The sequence below is a fragment of the Dichotomopilus funicola genome, assembly GCF_033296635.1.
Source record: "Dichotomopilus funicola strain CBS 141.50 unplaced genomic scaffold C8A04scaffold_73, whole genome shotgun sequence".
NCBI lineage: Eukaryota > Fungi > Ascomycota > Sordariomycetes > Sordariales > Chaetomiaceae > Dichotomopilus > Dichotomopilus funicola.
In genome coordinates, this window is record NW_026944094.1 from 32,750 (window position 1) to 50,880 (window position 18,131).

General features: G+C 55.3%; 5 protein-coding genes and 1 non-coding gene across 6 annotated transcripts; 3 read left to right on the top strand and 3 right to left on the bottom strand.

The window, feature by feature from the left end:
* Nucleotides 1-109: 109 nt before the first annotated feature.
* On the top strand, nucleotides 110-1,771 carry C8A04DRAFT_14756 (uncharacterized protein; the record flags this gene model as incomplete). Its single annotated transcript, XM_062778221.1, has 3 exons — nucleotides 110-526; nucleotides 595-821; nucleotides 940-1,771. The coding sequence occupies 3 exons, from the start codon at nucleotides 110-112 to the stop codon at nucleotides 1,769-1,771; spliced, it is 1,476 nt and encodes a 491-aa protein (XP_062634003.1).
* A 1,020-nt stretch (nucleotides 1,772-2,791) lies between these two features.
* Nucleotides 2,792-6,646, bottom strand: C8A04DRAFT_39721 (cop9 signalosome complex subunit 12; the record flags this gene model as incomplete). The annotated part of the gene is made up of 7 exons (XM_062784690.1): nucleotides 2,792-2,856; nucleotides 2,935-3,823; nucleotides 3,885-4,200; nucleotides 4,272-4,610; nucleotides 5,248-5,435; nucleotides 5,498-6,442; nucleotides 6,500-6,646. The coding sequence occupies 7 exons, from the start codon at nucleotides 6,644-6,646 to the stop codon at nucleotides 2,792-2,794; spliced, it is 2,889 nt and encodes a 962-aa protein (XP_062634004.1).
* Nucleotides 6,647-7,407: 761 nt separating this feature from the next.
* On the top strand, nucleotides 7,408-13,759 carry C8A04DRAFT_39723 (kinesin heavy chain; the record flags this gene model as incomplete). Its single annotated transcript, XM_062784691.1, has 8 exons — nucleotides 7,408-7,449; nucleotides 7,523-7,587; nucleotides 7,693-7,917; nucleotides 7,982-8,069; nucleotides 9,227-9,230; nucleotides 10,766-10,890; nucleotides 10,982-13,419; nucleotides 13,507-13,759. 8 exons carry the CDS (start codon nucleotides 7,408-7,410, stop codon nucleotides 13,757-13,759), a joined length of 3,240 nt encoding a protein of 1,079 aa, XP_062634005.1.
* On the bottom strand, nucleotides 9,703-9,784 carry C8A04DRAFT_t127. The gene has a single exon. It is a non-coding gene; the product is annotated as a tRNA-Met (tRNA).
* Nucleotides 13,760-14,743: 984 nt separating the features above from the next.
* On the bottom strand, nucleotides 14,744-15,856 carry C8A04DRAFT_31810 (uncharacterized protein; the record flags this gene model as incomplete). Its single annotated transcript, XM_062781885.1, has 2 exons — nucleotides 14,744-15,643; nucleotides 15,719-15,856. 2 exons carry the CDS (start codon nucleotides 15,854-15,856, stop codon nucleotides 14,744-14,746), a joined length of 1,038 nt encoding a protein of 345 aa, XP_062634006.1.
* Nucleotides 15,857-16,698: 842 nt separating this feature from the next.
* C8A04DRAFT_39725 (S-adenosyl-L-methionine-dependent methyltransferase) lies at nucleotides 16,699-17,796 on the top strand (the record flags this gene model as incomplete). Its single annotated transcript, XM_062784692.1, has 1 exon — nucleotides 16,699-17,796. The coding sequence occupies one exon, from the start codon at nucleotides 16,699-16,701 to the stop codon at nucleotides 17,794-17,796; it is 1,098 nt and encodes a 365-aa protein (XP_062634007.1).
* Nucleotides 17,797-18,131: the final 335 nt, after the last annotated feature.

Here is an 18,131-nt window from a genome sequence, read left to right on the forward strand (position 1 = left end):
CAGTCGGAGAGTTTGTCAAGTGGTTCCCGTCGACGATCATCCAAGGAAGTGAAATTCAGGATCACCTCACGGAACGTTCAGCACACGATCACACCTCCCAAACGAAACAATGCGCATTTCCACGCTTCAGGCGGCCGTAGGCTCGGCCGGACTGCTCTTGGCCGCTCACCCAGCATCTGCCAATCCCAACCAACACCGTCACGCACATGTAGACTACGCCAGGCGGCATGGCCACAACCACGACCACATCCACGGGAGTCACAGTCATCAAGTAGAGGACCTCGTCGCGCCAGCAGTGGACGCGGTGAAGACGGATGATGTATCCAAGATTGTGGCCCGGAAACCGCGGTGTACGCTGCCCGACGACCCGGACTTGGTCTACGTGCCAGGCAAGGACAATAACGGATTCGCTATGAGCCCGGATCAACCGTGCGAGGACGGCTCGTGGTGCCCGCTAGCGTGCGTCCCGGGCAAGATGATGGCACAGTGGAAGCCGCACACGACGTACAATTATCCAGATTCGATGGTAGGTCGGCGATACGTTTGAGATGCGCCAACGGTGTGTGGGCTGGCCTGACTAACACTCGCTCAAAGTACGGCGGCATCTTCTGCAAAGGCGGAGAGATCGAGAAGTCGTTCGACGGGCCGTACTGTATGGACGGCACGGGTGCTGTCAACGCTGTCAACGAAGCGGGCAAGATCGTCTCGTTCTGCCAAACGGTTCTTCCCGGCAACGAGGCCATGCTCATCCCGACCGATGTGACCGATACTGCGACCCTGGCCGTCCCAGGACCGAGCTACTGGGCCAACACCTCTGCGCAGTGAGTCCTCTTCTCTTCTTCTTTACATTTCTCCCTCCACCCTGCAGTGTACCGTCAATGTCAAAAGTATGCAGATCGTGACGTGACAACGTGACCACGTGCTGATGACCCCTGCCAGTTATTACATCAACCCACCTGGGGTGGACTCGAAGTTGGGTTGCATATGGGGCGTGATCACTGAGGCGATCGGCAACTGGGCCGCATTTGTTGCGGGGGCTAACACCATGTCCACTGGTGAAACCTTTGTCAAGATTGCGTGGAACCCAGAATACCTCAAAACGCCGCTCACTAAGAAAGTGCCAACCTACGGCCTCCGAATCGAGTGCCCAGGAGGCGGCTGCAATGGCATGCCGTGTGTCATCGACCCGTCCAAGGGTGGGGTCAACGGTCTCGACAGCCCTTCTGAGGCCAGCGGCGTCGGCGACGCCAACTTTTGTGTTGTGACTGTTCCCAAGGGCGGTACAGCGAACATTGTCGTCTTCAACACTGACGGTTCCGGTGGTGACGACTCTGGCGACGACGACAACGACAATGACAATGAGCCCAAGCCAGACCCCTCGCCTTCCTCCGAGGCGCCCAAGCCGCCCAAACCCACCAAGACCCCCCCGAAACCCACCAGCCACCCACCAACTACCACCGCTTCGCCCACTTCTTCCGACGAAAACGATGACGAGGGCGGCATAACCATCTCCTTGGGCTTGCCGGGCGGTGTCTTCCAGGAGAAGAGCGCGCACGGGGACACGACATTTGCCACGTCTGGCACCGCCCACCCAACTGGCGCTCTGCGACCTGCGACCACGGCCGGGCCGGACAGCGCTGCCTCGACGATTGCGCCCGTGGCTGCACCTTCGACGTCAAGTAACGAGGGCGGGGCGGCAGTGAGCGCCGAGGGGGGTTCGGCGATTGCCGGGTTGGTTGTCGCGTTGGTTGCGGCTGCGGCGTTGTTTTAAAGGGGGCGAGGGTTTGCTTGGAAAGAAGAGAACAGCGATATCGACACCGACATTGATGATAACGATACGCCCCGTTTATTCGCCGCATGCCAACATACCACGCCGAACCACCCACCTTTCTTCTTCCGGGACAGGGTCAGCGATGGCCCTTGATTGTGTTTTTCTTCTACCCGATACCAGAACATCGGCCCAGATTTATAGACGAGACGCTTCCCCGTTTTCATCCGGTCACCAAGCTACAACACAACACAACACAACCTTCTTACCTGCCAGGAGGGATTTTACCCATCAACCGCCGTCTGGTACTATACTCCTTTTATTATTAGCTAATTTCTTCCGACGCCTTCCGGTGGCGGTCCCGCGCCCTCCATACCTTTCTGGTGGATTCGGAACCTTTTGGCTCCTGTTCTTCATTATTTTCATGGCGGTAATCCCACCCTTGCTGGAGGACGCCTTATTTGGTTTTATTCGGTTCAATCGGCTAGTTGCTACGGCTTCGCGACATATACCCCTTTTTGGATTTTTTATTTCTTGACATTTCTGCGCCGTCCCCTGTTCCATCAAGAATAGGGGTCATGGTGGCTTATTTTGGAAACTTGCTTCACTAGATTTCTATTTTGATGTCTGTTCTGAAGAGAGATGCATGGCTGGAATGAGGATGAAGGTGGTCGGATGGGGTTCTTGGTATTATTTTTTTTGGAAAAAGTTTTGGAAAATGCGAGACAAGGGAAATAAATACCTGTGTCCGGCTGGTCTTGGAGAAGAGCCGAGGTTGGAGGATGATCGCAGACAGAGTTAGTCAATGAAGCAAAACGATTGACGATTGCGATATTGCAGTTCACAATTGCTGCTACAACCCGGATGATGATTTGATCTACGCCACATAATCTGTATTCGTATCATGAAGCTATCCATAACCCGACGACAGATCCTCAGATGATACTATCTCACAACCCCACAATCCCGGAGCCGTCAACTACTACGTATTTATTCGGCGCTCTCTTCAGGTTAATCCACACCCTACGACTGATCCCTCACCCACCCTGGCACATCGTCCATCTCCCCCGGCGGCTCTGCTCCTTCCCCTGCGTCACACGCATCTAGTGCATCCTGATACGCCTCGTGCGCGCGCTCGACTAGACTCTCATACACCCCCGGCCAACCAGCGGCCACGGCATTACCGCCCATCCTTTTCGCGCCCTCTACGGCAAACCGCTTCTGCTGCCGCGCGATAAACCCGTTCAGGAGCCCCGCGTAGACCAGTCCGGCCACGACAGACTCGATGTTTTCGAGATCGGGTGGTTTGTTTCCGAAGAGGAGGCCGTCTGCGGGCATGAGGCGGCGCGGCCCACCGGGGGGTGGGATGAGGGTAGAGGAGGAGATGTTGGCGTTGTGGGTGACGGCTTGGAGGAAGAGCGGGTTGGTGCTGTTGCTGGATGAACGGGGTCGGTTGTTTGGCTGCTGCGCGGAGTGGGCGGGGACATAGCCCTCGAGGAGTTTCTGGACGTAACCAGCTGCAACGACTAAGTCGTCAAAGGCGAGCGAGGGTGCGCGGTTACCGCCCTCGGCCCCTTGCCAAGTGAAGAGAAAGACTTTGCGGGTGAAGGAGCGCCAGACTAGCGGCTTGAGGCGGTAGAGAAAGGTGAGGTAGAAACCCTTGGCCCAAAGCCAGTCGCGGTTTAGACGCAGGGCTTGGTGGAATGTGACGAAGTTGCCCGAGCGGATGGCGCTGCAGAGGGGTACAAAGATGTCAGCGAAGCCGGCGGCCTCGGGCCGTTGGAGGAGGGCCAACGAAGGGAAGCGGCCGAGAAGGAGGTTGGCGGCGATCCAATGGGTGAGGATCTGCCGGCGGTGGTTTTGGAATTGCGGGAGGCACTGGTGATAGGCTTCGGCCAGGCACATCTCGGCGCGCATATAGTGGCTGTGATCGAAGTGGAAACGGCCGAGGTAGTAGAGGAAGGTGACACGCTGGGAGGCTGGGTAGAGCGAGAGTGCTGGGCCGCTAGTCGATAAATTGGTAAACATTTGCACAGCCAGTCGAGATTTGTCACACTGGAACCCGTCAGTAAAAAAAAAGGCCGTAGGAAAAACACATTGCGGGGGTTCAGCTCACAGCAAAGAGCAGCCTCAGGGTGAGGTTTGCGAAAAGGTAGACGGCGACCTTCTTCCCCTTGGGCTCTGACCAACGCGTGCTCGAGCGGTCGGTTAGACATGATGTGAATATCTTTTGGATGATGTCGGCGGCCAGCTCAACGATAGATTTCTTCTCGCCCGCCTCCTCTCCGGTGGTGTCACCGTGGATCTGGGCAAGCAACTCGGGCTGCCGAGTCAGGTTCATAACCAGCTTGGACAACGCCTCGGAGAGCGCCATGCTTGTCTGCAGCAACATGGTGCCGTACGTGGGGTTCGCAAGGGCATTCGCGCAGGAGCTAAGTTGTACTCATGTCAGTAGAGTAAAGCAAGATAGGGGTGGAGATGATGCTACAGGATGAGCACATACTTGAGAAGATCGCTCAACCGAGAATGCAGCCTCACGACATCCCCAAAATTGACATCACGCCAATACTCCAAATACTCCCTGATGAACGAGTTGAAGCCGGGCCAGGGTGATCCTTTACCCTCGGGTACGGTGTCCTCCTGCGGCAAGCATTTGTCGACGGTGTTCTCGAGCGAGGTTGAGCTAGGCGGGAAGCTCCTCCGGAGCTCGGCGCTCATGTCAAAATAATTGCTGCCCACATCGTTCTCAACCAACAGCCAGTTTCGCAGCTCATCACCATTCTGATCGCGCACAAAACCCCGGATGCTGGTAAGAAATTGGATGACGAGGCTCATCGTGGCGCTGGTGTGGTGGTGAGGAAGGGAAGGAGTAGTTGGGTTGGGACTATCGTGAAATGGCTGATGATCGGTGTTGATATTATGTTGGTTAATGGACTCGAACGCGGCTTGGACCTCGCGACGACGGGAAGGGCTATGGCAGCATTGTGCTCTTTGGAGAGTAAGAAAATAACACAGGAAACTAGAAATAGTTGATAAATGAAGCGATGATTCACTGTGACGCGCGAAGCTAAAAATTGGTTGATAATGAACCGTGAATGTTGTAATTGCTGTGATTGATGAAAGTTGCAGTTGGAGAAAAAGAATGCTGAGGCATCCTAGTCAAGCTTAGACCAGCATTATCTCGCCTTGACCAAACGTTGAACCTTCCTCCAGCAATACCGTTTGTCCTTACTTTCCCAGCAGATCTTGCACCACCTTCAAGCCAGTGTGAATGATCGGCACCATGAAGGAAATTACTGTCGAATTGAGGGCGTGTGAAATGTGGGAGCAGAACGTCAAGAACGTGGACAACCCTAACCCTATCATTACACAGAGTTTTGGTGATTGCCTGAATCGCTGCGACCTCATCAAATCATCTATTTCACATCCCTGTAAACGAAACTAGATTCAATTTTCGCCGTCAAGCGTATCATACAGACTCAATCCTCTGCACCACCATCGCCGTCGCCGCGCCTCCGCCGTTGCAGATGGCCGCCACACCGTACTCGCCGGGCTTCAGCTGATGCAACAGCGTCACTAGGATGCGCGACCCCGAGCTGCCCAGCGCGTGGCCCAGCGAGATGGCGCCGCCCAGCGGGTTGACCCGCGCGCCCTCCAACCCGAGGATCTGTGTCTTGGTTAGCATTGCTGGGGGCTGAAAAACCATTCGGGGTACGCTGTGAATCGTACCTTCTCATTGGCCTTGATGACCGCGGCAAAGGCCTCGTTGAACTCCCACACGGCGACCTGGTCCTTGGTGATGCCCGCCCGCTCTAGCGCGATGGGCACCGCTTTGGCTGGGGCGACCGGGAAATCAATCGGGTCAACCGCTGCGTCTGCCGAACTGCAGATGCGCGCCAACACGCGGGAACCGGCGCCAAACTCCTGCGCGATCGCCTTGCTGCCAAGGACGAGGGCGCTGCCGCCGTCGTTGAGCGTCGACGAGTTAGCCGCCGTCACGGTGCCCGTCCCGTCACGCACAAACGCCGGCTTGAGCGTCGGAACCTTAGAGAGGTTAACATCGAGGTACCCCTCGTCCACGCTGACGACCGTGTCGCCCTTCTTGCCCTTGACCGTGACGGGCGCGATCTCGTCGGCGAAGGCGTTGGCCTTCCACGCGGCCTGCGCCCGCTCGTAGGACTGGATGGCATACTGGTCTTGCGCTTCGCGCGTAATGCTGTATTTCTTTGCTGTGCTCTCCGCGCAGTTGCCCATGTGGATTTGGTCGTACACGTCCGTCAGGCCATCCTTGATCAAGCCGTCCTCGACCTTGATGTGGCCGAACGCTGGTAACCCGCTCGCCCGCGGCAGGTAGTACGGTACCCGGGACATGTTCTCGAAGCCGCCTGCAATTTGTGCCTCTGCGAGGCCCAGCTGGATGTTTTGGGCCGCGAACGCTACTGCCTTTAGCCCCGAAGCGCACACCTTGTTGATAGTGATGGCCTCGACCGATGGTGGCAACCCCGCAAAGATGGACGCCTGCCGTGCTGGAGCCTGCCCAACAGAGCCTTGGAGCACGTTCCCCATGTAGACATCGGTAATCTTTGAGACGGGTACCTTGGACTTTTCGAGCGCTGACTTGATGGCGACGGCGCCCAGCTGCGGGCCGGGAACGCTAGTGAACGAAGCATTGAACTAGGACAGTTAGTGTATTGGAAATGGGAAGCCTAAAAAGGAGCCAAAATAACTCACCTTGGCCGTAGGCGTCCGGGATGCGCTCAAGATGTAGGCGTCCCGGACCTCTTGCCGAAGACTGGATTGTGTCGAGAACAGCCGAGCCGAGCCAGACTTCTGGAGTTGCGGCGCAAGGCGCAGCGCGTGCCTAAATTGCCCCGCCATGACGACTCAGAGACTACGAGAAACTGGATGGAATGCTAGAAGTGAGGGGCTATTCGGTTCACCATGAAAACAGTGGGAAATCTGAAAGATGGGGGAGGATTGACATTCGCCATGACAACGGGACAAGACCTGTCTGGCCGGGAGAGCTCGGCTTGTGACGGCGATCATGGGGGCCGGGGCACCGGGGGGAGCCGAGTGTGGAGGCGGGGCCTTCGCGCCTCGGCTGAAGGCACGCGGGAGCTTCGAGGGTTAGGTAAGCTTCCATTTGGGGAAATGGGACTCGCGTGTTGAGAAAGTCAAAATCGAAGTCGCAACAGAGGGAGAAGCAGTGCTATCGCCGAGTCCCCCCCAACCGGTCCCGTCATTTCCCACATCAGGGCCGTTTGGACAGTTGGGCCCAGCAAGCCGAAGGAGTCGTGATGTTCAGCTGCCGGCTCTTGGTCTTTCTCAGAGGGTTGGCCTGAAAAAACAGCCCCGCACGCCACACAGCACTTTGTCCAGCACTGTGTACTTCGTAAAGCTTGATTGGCCACCACCACCCCGCTAATTCAATAACACCCTGATTACAACGGGTTCGTCAAGCCGCGCTTGGGAATCACAATCACAACCTCCCAAGTTGCCCTTCCTCTCCGCATCACGCCCCGACCGTGATCTTGACACTCCCCTTTATTTCACCGCATCCGACGCCTACTGTTGGACCTATTTTGGAAAACGTACTTCTTTGTTGACTTCTCCAGCACATCACCTGCTTACCAACCAACATGTCAACCGACGCGCGCCGCCGCTTGATGCGAGACTTCAAGGTACGATGAGGAGCTGAAATATCATTTTCCGGGCGTATCGGGATGCTGATCATTTCCCTTCTGCTTCCTACAGCGCATGCAAACCGACCCTCCCGCTGGCGTCTCCGCATCTCCCGTCCCCGACAATGTCATGACTTGGTGAGTTCCTCGTCGCAGCTTGTTGTGGAATTTACTGTCCGAAACCAGGGCTTGTTTCTACGCCCAGGAATGATCGGCTAATATCGGGACCCTCGCCCTATGTAGGAACGCCGTCATCATCGGCCCTGCGGACACACCCTTCGAAGACGGTACCTTCCGGCTTGTGATGCACTTCGAGGAACAATACCCCAATAAACCACCATCCGTGAAGTTCATCAGCCAAATGTTCCACCCGAACGTCTACGCCACCGGCGAGCTCTGTCTCGATATCTTGCAGAACCGCTGGAGTCCGACGTACGATGTGGCCGCTGTGCTGACCAGCATCCAGAGGTGAGTAGACAGGCTATGATGTTATGCGACGTCTGAGACCTTATGCTCACACTGTTCTCCCCAGTTTGCTCAACGATCCCAACACTGGCTCTCCTGCGAACGTCGAAGCGTCCAATTTGTACAAGGATAACCGAAAGGAGTATACGAAGAGGGTGAGGGAAACAGTGGAGAAGAGCTGGGATGACTGAGACCGAGGATCTCGATTACCACGGGGCGAGGCTAGTTATTGATTCTGGTTGGGCTGCAGAGTGCGAGTGGCCGCATTCGGAGGCGTAGCTCGCACGGGTTGTTTATCCCCCAACCCAAGTCGTTTTACTTTGGAGTTCTGGCGTTTTTCGATCGGTTTCCCTCAGCATTTTGGAAGGCACCTCATTACATTATCAGCGTGTCTTGGAGGCGCCGGAGGCACTGGATTCACACAGACACAGACACACAACACCACGTGGGTTGTAGTTGGGCGCTGGTTGGGATAGCGGGAATGGGAGGCTGGAGAGGGATTGGAGTTCAGGCTTGTCTGATCTTGCGTTCATGAGAGTTGAAAGAAAGATTAGGTCCCGCGCTTACTCACCGCATTAAATAGCGATCTCCCATTACCTAGCCTACCGAAGCCCCAGTTCACTCTTCGTGTCAATGAGTACTGCTCTCGGCTGAAACTTGTCGTCGTGAGATGTGTGTTACTTCGGCGCTGAATGACAGGCTGCCCGCCGACTATTGACGGTTGGTTACCAAGCCCCCTCAGGAACTTTTAGCAACTTCTCAAGAACCGACATGCTACAAGGAGGCCACTGAACACTCTTATCAACCCCCCGCCTACATGAATAGGTAATTTACGTCTCTGTGAGTCTCCAGCCCTTGTAACAACCCTGCCGATCAACCTGCAGAACAACAACTCCGTGATCCAAATAATAACCCCGAGCGAGGACGACAAACTCAAAGGGTCTATGGGGTCGGACTGCCCCGAGGGGAAGGCGTGTTCTGTGAAAGGGGGGGGAAGGGGGGGTGTGTGTTTGCCATTATTGTTTGGATCGGAATGTTTCGAGAAGGCGTAGTTGGAAGAGGAGTATCGGACTGGTTAGGGTGGGTGGTAGGGGATAATAGCCTTCGGGACGTAAAATAATCAAAAAGATTGTTGTCCAGACGCAAAATACTTCAATTCTACGCTTCCGGCTTAGATATTTGATCAACATCCTCAAAACCAAGAGCCCCATTTCCCTTCACTCAAAATCTCTTCCACGCAAAGACCATGTGTCGAGGTTGAGGTTGCTGTTTTGCGTTGCCTTGTGGTCTCAAGGTTCAACAGTTCAACCAGGGCAGTAAGTACTGAGATGTTTGGACTTCCTGATTGATACCCCGATTTCATTGTTAGCAAATTCGGGGACTCAAAATTATATTGGCACAAAATGCGCTCTGATCGTGGTGAAACACGTCTTGAACATACAGTTCCAATTACTGACTGCCCTTGATGAAAGGCGTTATTGCCATGTAGGACGGGGCTTTCTTTAGGTACTTAGAGTCACTGCGCGCTTTCTTTTGTTTGGAACAGTTAGGTTATGAATCTTAGCTTGCAGTTGGGCGTAGAGTAGAGCCTTTGAAAGCATTCGCACCCCCTTCTTGGGTGATGAGGGACTTTACATCTTGGTAATTAATATCTGAATATGCTACGGCGTTGCCATGAGTTTATCTACCATGTTGTATTACAGCTTGCCTTGTACCACAATTAGATAGTTTGGTAATGTCATGTGTAGAGAAGATGGTTGATATAATCTGTAACCGAAAGTTAATAGTTGGACACGGCCGGAATCGAACCAGCTACTCCGGTTACCGGTTTCATGAGACTCCCGGATATGTACCATTACACCACGTGCCCAGTGAAAAGGGCGTGCTGAATAAAGCATATAAGCCCATGGACCAAAGGGCTGAGCACGAGCTCTCATTAGAGGATTGGGCACAGATATCATGATTATTTTTCACATTCACGCCGCTGGTACCGGCCTGTCTGTGACACAGTGCCCTGTACTGTCGTAATTCTCGACGCATCTGCATGTAACGTACATACATAGTAATAAAATCTGCCCAACCCCTGGTCCTGGCCGCTGGAGAGATGCTGCCCGCTGGCAACTGGCCGGCAGAGCGCTGGGCGTTGAAGTGGGCCCTAGGCATGAATGACATGGGCCCTCCATCAGCGCCCTGGGCCGATGAAACGCCTGGCTGCCCTGCCGGGACTCGCTTGACAAAATGACGGGACACCCAGTCTCTGGAACAAGAAAAACAATCCACAAATTTACACGACACACCTAATCACCCACGCTTGGACCGTTCCATCCCCAATCCCGTCCCCTGTCACCTGGCTCGCGGTACCCCTGACACCGCCTCGGAACCCCGCCGCGCACGGCATCCGCTCCCCCTCTACCGAACAGACCGACCGACCGACCTTCGAGAACCTTCAAGTTGGGCTGGCTTGAGAAGAGGCACATTTGGCGCGGCGCTTCACTACCACTCCGCAACAGAACAAGCACGACTCTCTCTCTCTCTGCTTGCCCGCCTCTCTTCGGCACCCTAGAGACTATTGTTTTACGTCAGAAGCATCACCGAGAGGTTCCCCGCCGTCTTTCGCCCTCCCGCTATTTTGTAACACCAAAAAAAACAGACAAACGAGGACTCCGGTTTCCGCGTTGACACCCGGCCCGCGATTCCCCGGCTGCGCCCTCCCCGGTTTTTTTAGGAACTGCCCCGCGTCGCCTCTTTTACTTTGGCCGATCTGCGTGTCGTCAACGAAAACAAAACAAGCACCCCTCTCCCACTTTCATGAGCGAGCGCTTCCTTGGGAGCGCGGGAAGCGGGAGCTAAGCCACCATGTCGAACGCAAATAGCATCAAGGTCGTCGCTCGGTTTCGCCCGCAGAATCGGGTCGAGATCGAGTCAGGCGGCCAACCCATCGTCAGTTTCGATGGCCAGGATACCTGTACTGTCGATGTGAGTGCTCGGCGCCAGTGCCATGAGGGGAGGAGGAGCGTCCGTGTTTGTTGTATTGTTTGCTGATTGCCTGCTTCACCACGATATCCAGTCTCGCGAGGCGCAAGGGAGCTTCACCTTTGACCGCGTGTTCGACATGTCCTGCAAGCAGTCCGACATCTTCGACTTCTCTATCAAGCCGACTGTCGACGACATCCTCAACGGTTACAATGGCACCGTGTTTGCCTATGGTCAGACGGGTGCAGGAAAATCGTACACGATGATGGGTACCAATATAGACGACGACAACGGAAAGGGTGTCATTCCGAGAATCGTGGAGCAAATCTTTGCCAACATCTTATCCAGCCCAGCCAACATCGAGTACACTGTCCGGGTCAGCTACATGGAAATCTACATGGAACGGATTCGCGATCTTCTAGACCCGCACAACGACAACCTACCCGTTCACGAGGAGAAGAATCGCGGTGTGTATGTCAAAGGCCTGCTGGAGATATACGTCTCGAGCGTACAGGAGGTATTTGAGGTGATGCGGAGGGGTGGAAACGCCAGGGCCGTCGCCGCGACGAATATGAACCAGGAGTCTTCCCGCTCGCACTCGATATTTGTCATTACCATCACGCAAAAGAATGTCGAGACAGGTTCGGCCAAGAGCGGCCAGCTGTTCTTGGTGGATTTGGCCGGTAGTGAGAAGGTCGGCAAGACGGGCGCTAGCGGCCAGACGCTTGAGGAGGCAAAGAAGATCAACAAGAGTCTGAGCGCGTTGGGCATGGTCATCAACGCCTTGACAGACGGGAAATCGTCTCATATTCCCTACCGAGACTCGAAACTTACACGTATCCTGCAGGAGTCCCTGGGCGGTAACAGTCGGACGACACTCATCATTAACTGTTCCCCCAGCAGCTACAATGATGCCGAAACCCTCAGTACGCTGCGCTTTGGTATGCGCGCCAAGTCGATCAAGAACAAGGCTAAGGTGAACGCCGAGTTGAGCCCAGCTGAGCTCAAGATGATGCTTGCCAAAGCCAAGACGCAGATGACCAGCTTCGAAAGTTACATCACCAACCTGGAAGGAGAAATCCAGTTGTGGCGTGCTGGAGAGGCGGTGCCTAAGGAAAAATGGGTATCACCACGTTCACCAGATGGCGTGACGGGGACAAAGGCCGAGGCACGACCAGCAACGGCACGGCCATCCACACCATCTCGGTTATTGCCCGAGAGGACGGGAGCGGAGACCCCCGGTATGTCCGAGCGATCGGGGACCCCGAGCCTGCCGTTGGAGAAGGATGAGCGGGAGGAGTTCCTACGACGAGAAAACGAGCTCCAGGATCAGCTAGCCGAGAGGGAGACGCAGGCGGCCACGATAGAAAGGCAGCTACGCGAGACGAAAGAAGAGATGGTTGTGCTCAAAGAGCACGATGCTAAGATCGGTAGGGAAAATGAGAGGCTGGTTGGCGAGACAAACGAGTTTAAGATGCAGCTAGAGAGGCTAGCGTTCGAGAACAAGGAGGCGCAAATCACCATGGACGGCCTGAAGGACGCGAACACGGAACTCACCGCGGAACTCGACGAGGTCAAGCAGCAGATGCTCGACATGAAGATGAGCGCCAAGGAGACCAGCGCGGTTCTGGACGAGAAGGAGAAGAAGAAGGCAGAGAAGATGGCTAAGATGATGGCTGGTTTCGACCTTAGTGGGGACGTCTTCAGCGACAACGAGCGGTCGGTGGCCGATGTTATCTCGCAAATAGACGCCCTGCACGAGATCAGCTCCGCTGGCGACGTGATTCCGCCCGAGGACCTTAAGACGGTCCGGGAGAAGCTCGTTGAGACGCAGGGCTTCGTGCGGCAGGCCGAGTTGTCGGCGTTCAGCGCAGCGTCTAACGAGGCGGAAGCACGCAAGCGGGCGGATCTCGAATCCCGGCTGGAGGCGCTGCAGCTGGAGCACGAGGACATTCTTTCACGGAATCTAGATGACGCCGATAAGGAGGAGATCAAGGCGATGTTGGCTAAGACGCTATCGGACAAGACAAGCACACAGGTCGAGTTGATCGAGGGCCTCAAGTCAGATCTGGCGGTGCGGGGTACGGAGAACGAGCGGCTCAAGGCGTTGGTGGACGATCTGCAGCGGCGGGTCAAGGCCAGCAGCAGTGGGGCGGTGCCGATGGCCAACGGCAAGACGGTGCAGCAGCAGCTGGCCGAGTTCGACGTCATGAAGAAAAGTCTGATGCGGGATCTACAGAACCGGTGCGAGCGTGTTGTTGAGCTGGAAATCTCGTTGGACGAGACGCGCGAGCAGTACAACAACGTGCTACGCAGCAGCAACAACCGTGCGCAGCAGAAGAAGATGGCTTTCCTCGAGCGCAATCTCGAGCAGCTGACCCAAGTCCAGCGCCAGCTTGTCGAGCAGAACTCGGCTCTCAAGAAAGAGGTGGCCATCGCCGAGCGCAAACTCATTGCCCGCAACGAACGGATCCAAAGCCTGGAGAGTCTCTTACAGGAGAGCCAGGAGAAAATGGCTCAGGCGAATCACAAGTATGCTCACTCCCTTACCCCCTCCGTTAACATTAACATCATACGCACCCCCCCTTATTCTCCTCCACAGAGACTAACACCTCCCAGATTCGAAGTCCAACTGGCTGCGGTCAAAGACCGGCTCGAGGCCGCCAAAGCCGGCAGCACTCGCGGGCTCGGCTCACCCACCGGCGCCTTCAGCATCGGCAGCCGCATCGCGAAGCCGCTTCGCGGTGGCGGCGACTCCGCGGCACCGGCCGGTGCAAGTTCTGGCTCCGCGCACCCGACTGTGGCGAGTCTGCAGCAGCAGCAGAATCCGCCGGAGAGTAAGCGATCGAGTTGGTTTTTCCAGAAGTCGTAATCATAGATGGAGTTATGGCGGAAGTCATGGATTTAGAGTAAGATTGGGATTTGAGAATAGGTTGGGAGAGTTTGCCCTAGATTATTCAAGCGGCAGTGGTTTTGGCAGGGGCTTGGAAGGAAGTAGTCGTTGTGGCGAGGCATGTCGGTGTCATTTTGGGTGTTGGATTGGAGGCTGGGTTTGTCAGGAGGTACAGTAGTCTGCTGGCATTGGTTTTGGGAGGGCGGAGGAAGAGTAAGAAATGAGGAAATGAGAAACCAGAAGGGGAGTGAGGGAAAGAGTGATGCGTGATGGATGTTTTGACTCAAAATATCTGGACGTTTTTCTTGTTGCTGGCATGATCGTCGTTGTTGTGGAGATATATACCCGTTTTCGGGGGTGGATTTGGAATGTGTTTGTTGGTTTGGGAATAGAGTCACTTGAATCGTCATTTACCTTGGTTTGCATACTCTTGTCGCACCAAGTGTCATGTATGACTATGATTGTGTTTTTGATGTCGCTAAACATGAGTGGGCGGGGTGTCGAGAAGTTGAGCCATTCAGGAGTACAAGCCAGTTGCCTGGATAGACAGAACGTTTCACGTAATAAAAAGTTAAGCTCCGGTCAGGCATTAGGGGTTGTTTTCATTCTTTTGAAATTTGATTCCATGAGTCGCTGGTAACAACAGAAACGTATGTTTTGGTGTTTGATAGTTTTGTTAAACGACTAAGCCAGAGTCTTGGTGCAAGGCCATACTGTAAAGCAAAATTGCGCGTAAAACAAGACAGTAAACGAGACTGTGGTGGAAGCCAATTTGCAAGAAACAATTTCCGTCGCTGCTCATTCTGTTTCCGCCGTTTGGGTACAATATTTCTGATCTCAATGTACAGCAAGTTGTTCAAATCACTGAAACATGCGACATCGAACATCTGTTCCGCCCCCATCCCACAGGGTTGGTCGGTATCTTTTCATAGACGTAGAAATGGACAATGTTTGTGTCAAATTTTAGTTCTTGTTGCCAGTGATCGCGGCCGCAATCAAGATCTCGGCGGCCAAGACAAGGCCGAAAACAGAGAAGGCCGCCATGGTGACGAAAAACACCTTGATGCGCAAGAGGTAAATGCGGATCCAGCTGGCGCGGGGAATGGTCTTGATGGCGGCGCCGAAAGTGGCAAAGCCCTTTCCGGTGATGATCTCAGGCTCGACGCGGCCAGCAAAGGACCGGTCAAAGGGAACAAGCGGGTCCTCGTCGGCGGGCAGGAGCGAAGCTTGCACGCGAGCCAACGCAGCGTGGGCGGGAATGACGAAGATTGCCTGAATGCCTAGGGAAAGGCCGGCGACGGCCAGGGCTTTACCGGCGTCAGAACCGCTGGGGGTTTCCCCGGTCTGGAGGTTCAAGCCGATAGCGTAGGCCAACAGGGTTGGCAGGATAACAGACGCCTGGATGGCGGCCCAGAAGAGGAAGGTCGGGAACCAAGTGGCGAGGTAGACCTTGTTGACGGGCGGGATGCGGCTGGAGAACGACTTAGTGGACGGGGCGGTGATGACGACGTGCGTCCAGGTGGTGGACAACGGGGCGGTGCCGAGGAGAGCGAGGAGGTGGCCAACGCTGGAGGGGACGAAAAAGGGGGTGGAGATGATGCCAGTCGCAATTATCACGGCGAGGTTGACCAAGAAGTAGTAGCCAAAGCCGCGAAAGTTGGCGAGCCAGCCGCCGAGCGAGCGGATCAGCCGGTTAGTGGCGCGCAGAGAGGCAGTGATGGGCTGGCCGGGCTGGGCGGTATGGGCGGGTTCGTCGTTGGGCTTGGGGGTTCCGTCATCGTCAATGGGGAGGGCCTCATAGGCGGGGAGGGGGTCCTCCACGGCCGCAAGCGTAGGGTACACATGCGTCAAGGTGTAGGCAGTCTGTGGGCAGGGGTTAGAGGGGTGAAAAGGGTGAGAGAGGATGAGAACGGGTTTCGCGGATTTGAGTCAACTCACGATGAGGAAGATGGGGAGAAAGACGATGAAGTCGGCGGCAAGAATCCATCCAAGGCCGCTGGGACCCTCGTAGTTGGGGGGGTCCTCAACGAGGCGTTTGGCCAACGGGGCACCGAGGGTGAGCGTCGATGAATACATCCTCGACAATGGGAGGCGGAAGCGAAGAGGAAGGCCGGAAACGAAGGGAGAAGTGGTGGTTTTCAAGAGAACGGGAATGAAACGGACAAATGAACGAAAAGAAAGATAAATCACCTCAAAAATGTGTGGAGTGCTCGATGAGAAGAAACAGCCTTCAACCAAACGAGCGCTAGGAGAACGGAGATGAAAGTGATGGATGGGAGTTGGGCGAATTATACGAAACGGGGTCATCTTGTTTGCTGCAGAAGGATGGGGCATTCTGCCTAGCACAAGGCCCTGACAGAGGAGGCACTGCCCCGGCCCCAGTTTTAATAGGTACGCGTGGCGCTACCTACCAATAAAGTTCCCGGACTAGCCGAGAACGTCTGGGTCTGGGCCATCTCGGCCATTCGGGTTGCTTCAGCGCATCTTAACCCTAACCCTTCACCTAGAGTCGGACACCCTTGGCACCGCACATCTCCAACCCAGGTTGGAAGGACGACTGAGTAGAGATTCCAGATCATTTTCCCTCTCTGCCTTGTCCGGCTGTTTGGGGATTATGTTTTTCTGTCGTCTCAGCTAATGTAGTTGCAGGCATCTATCTGCCTTCAAGGCTAGTCTGATGACCCGTGAAGGCACACTGTGGGGCATGTCTTATTCTCTCATTCTCTCATATTCTCACAGTGCGACTCAACTTTACTTCGTACATACCACTTCCTGTAAATTCAGTCGAAACACCCCCCAATTTGAACAATCAGACAATCGGCCGCCAAAAAAGAAAATTAAAGGAGGAATTGACGGACAGAAACCTCATATAGCCACGCAGTCTTCCCCGATTTAGATTCCTCACCAAAAACGCGCCCATGTCGGCGTCCAATATCCCCAACTTGCTCTCTCTGCGGGGAGGCAGAGGCCGGGGTCGTGGCCGGGGTGGGCCAGGCCGAGGTGGTGCCTCCGGGGCCGGGTCCAGTCTAACCCACGACGCCACCATCCAAGGCACCGATACCGATGCTGCTGTCTCCCGACTGAGCGCAGTCGACCTAGGCTATCTCTCGGACCCGTTTGCCCGGCTATTTGTCCAGGGCCCAGCGACACGCCGCTTACCTATCATCAACCGGGGGACTTACACGCGGACAACAGCCATCGACGCCCTTGTCGACCGCTTCCTCGCTAGCACGAACCCAGACGAACCGCGGCAGATTGTATCCCTTGGAGCGGGGACCGACACACGTTGTCCACGCCTCTTCACCTCGCCCCGCAACCACCGCAATATCACGTACCACGAAATTGACTTTCCAACCATCATCGCTCGGAAACAGGCCATCATCGGCGCTACCGGTGCTCTTCGTGCCATTCTTTCCACCCCAGAACAACTCTCACCAACAACCTGGAAAACCAACTCCCTCGTCTCCCTCAGCAGTGATACCAACACGCTGACCCTCCACGGCCTCGACTTGCGCACTCTCACTCCATCCTCTCCGCTGCTCCTCAACTTTCTCCCCACCGCCCCAACGCTCATCCTATCCGAGTGCTGTCTCTGCTACCTCCCTGTCGAGCACACCACGGCCCTCCTCGCGCACTTCACCACCAACCTCTCATCTACGCCACCCGCCACCCCGTCCTTAGCCATTGTCCTCTACGAGCCCATCCTCCCGCACGACCCGTTTGGCAAGACAATGGTATCCAACCTTGCCGCACGTGGTATCCGGATGCCAACACTTGAGGCATTCCCCACGCCCGCCGACCAGGAGGCACGGTTACGTGGGGCTGGGTTTACGGCGACGAGGAGTAGGACCGTTGATGGGATTTGGGATAGGTGGGTGGATGAGGCGGAAAAGGAGAGGGTGGATGGACTGGAGGGTGGACTGGATGAGGTGGAAGAGTGGAGATTGTTGGCGGGGCATTATATTGTTGCTTGGGGGTGGCGGGGTGAAAAGGCAGATCTGGAGGTTGGGGGGTGAGAGCTTGCTTGAAGGCCAGGGGAGAGAGACTGGCAAGGAAGATATTGGAGTCATCATTAAATGGGAAGGGAGCTCCAGGTTTCTCTCTGAGGCTCGCGGTGCGGGGGTAAAAGGCAAGATGGTTAGGGAAGGAACTAGAAGATCATGGACAATGGCGATATGGCCCGGCCACGTTTTTGAACGGGAATTTGTTACACTAGTAGCATTCATGGTAGGTATCCTGGGTTATCGAGCCAATAAAGACTCCGGATACTAATTCCATGGAAGTTGTCGAGGACAAGTGGTTCCGTGATACATACACGTAATTACACATTTGACACCGCAGCTGTATGTTA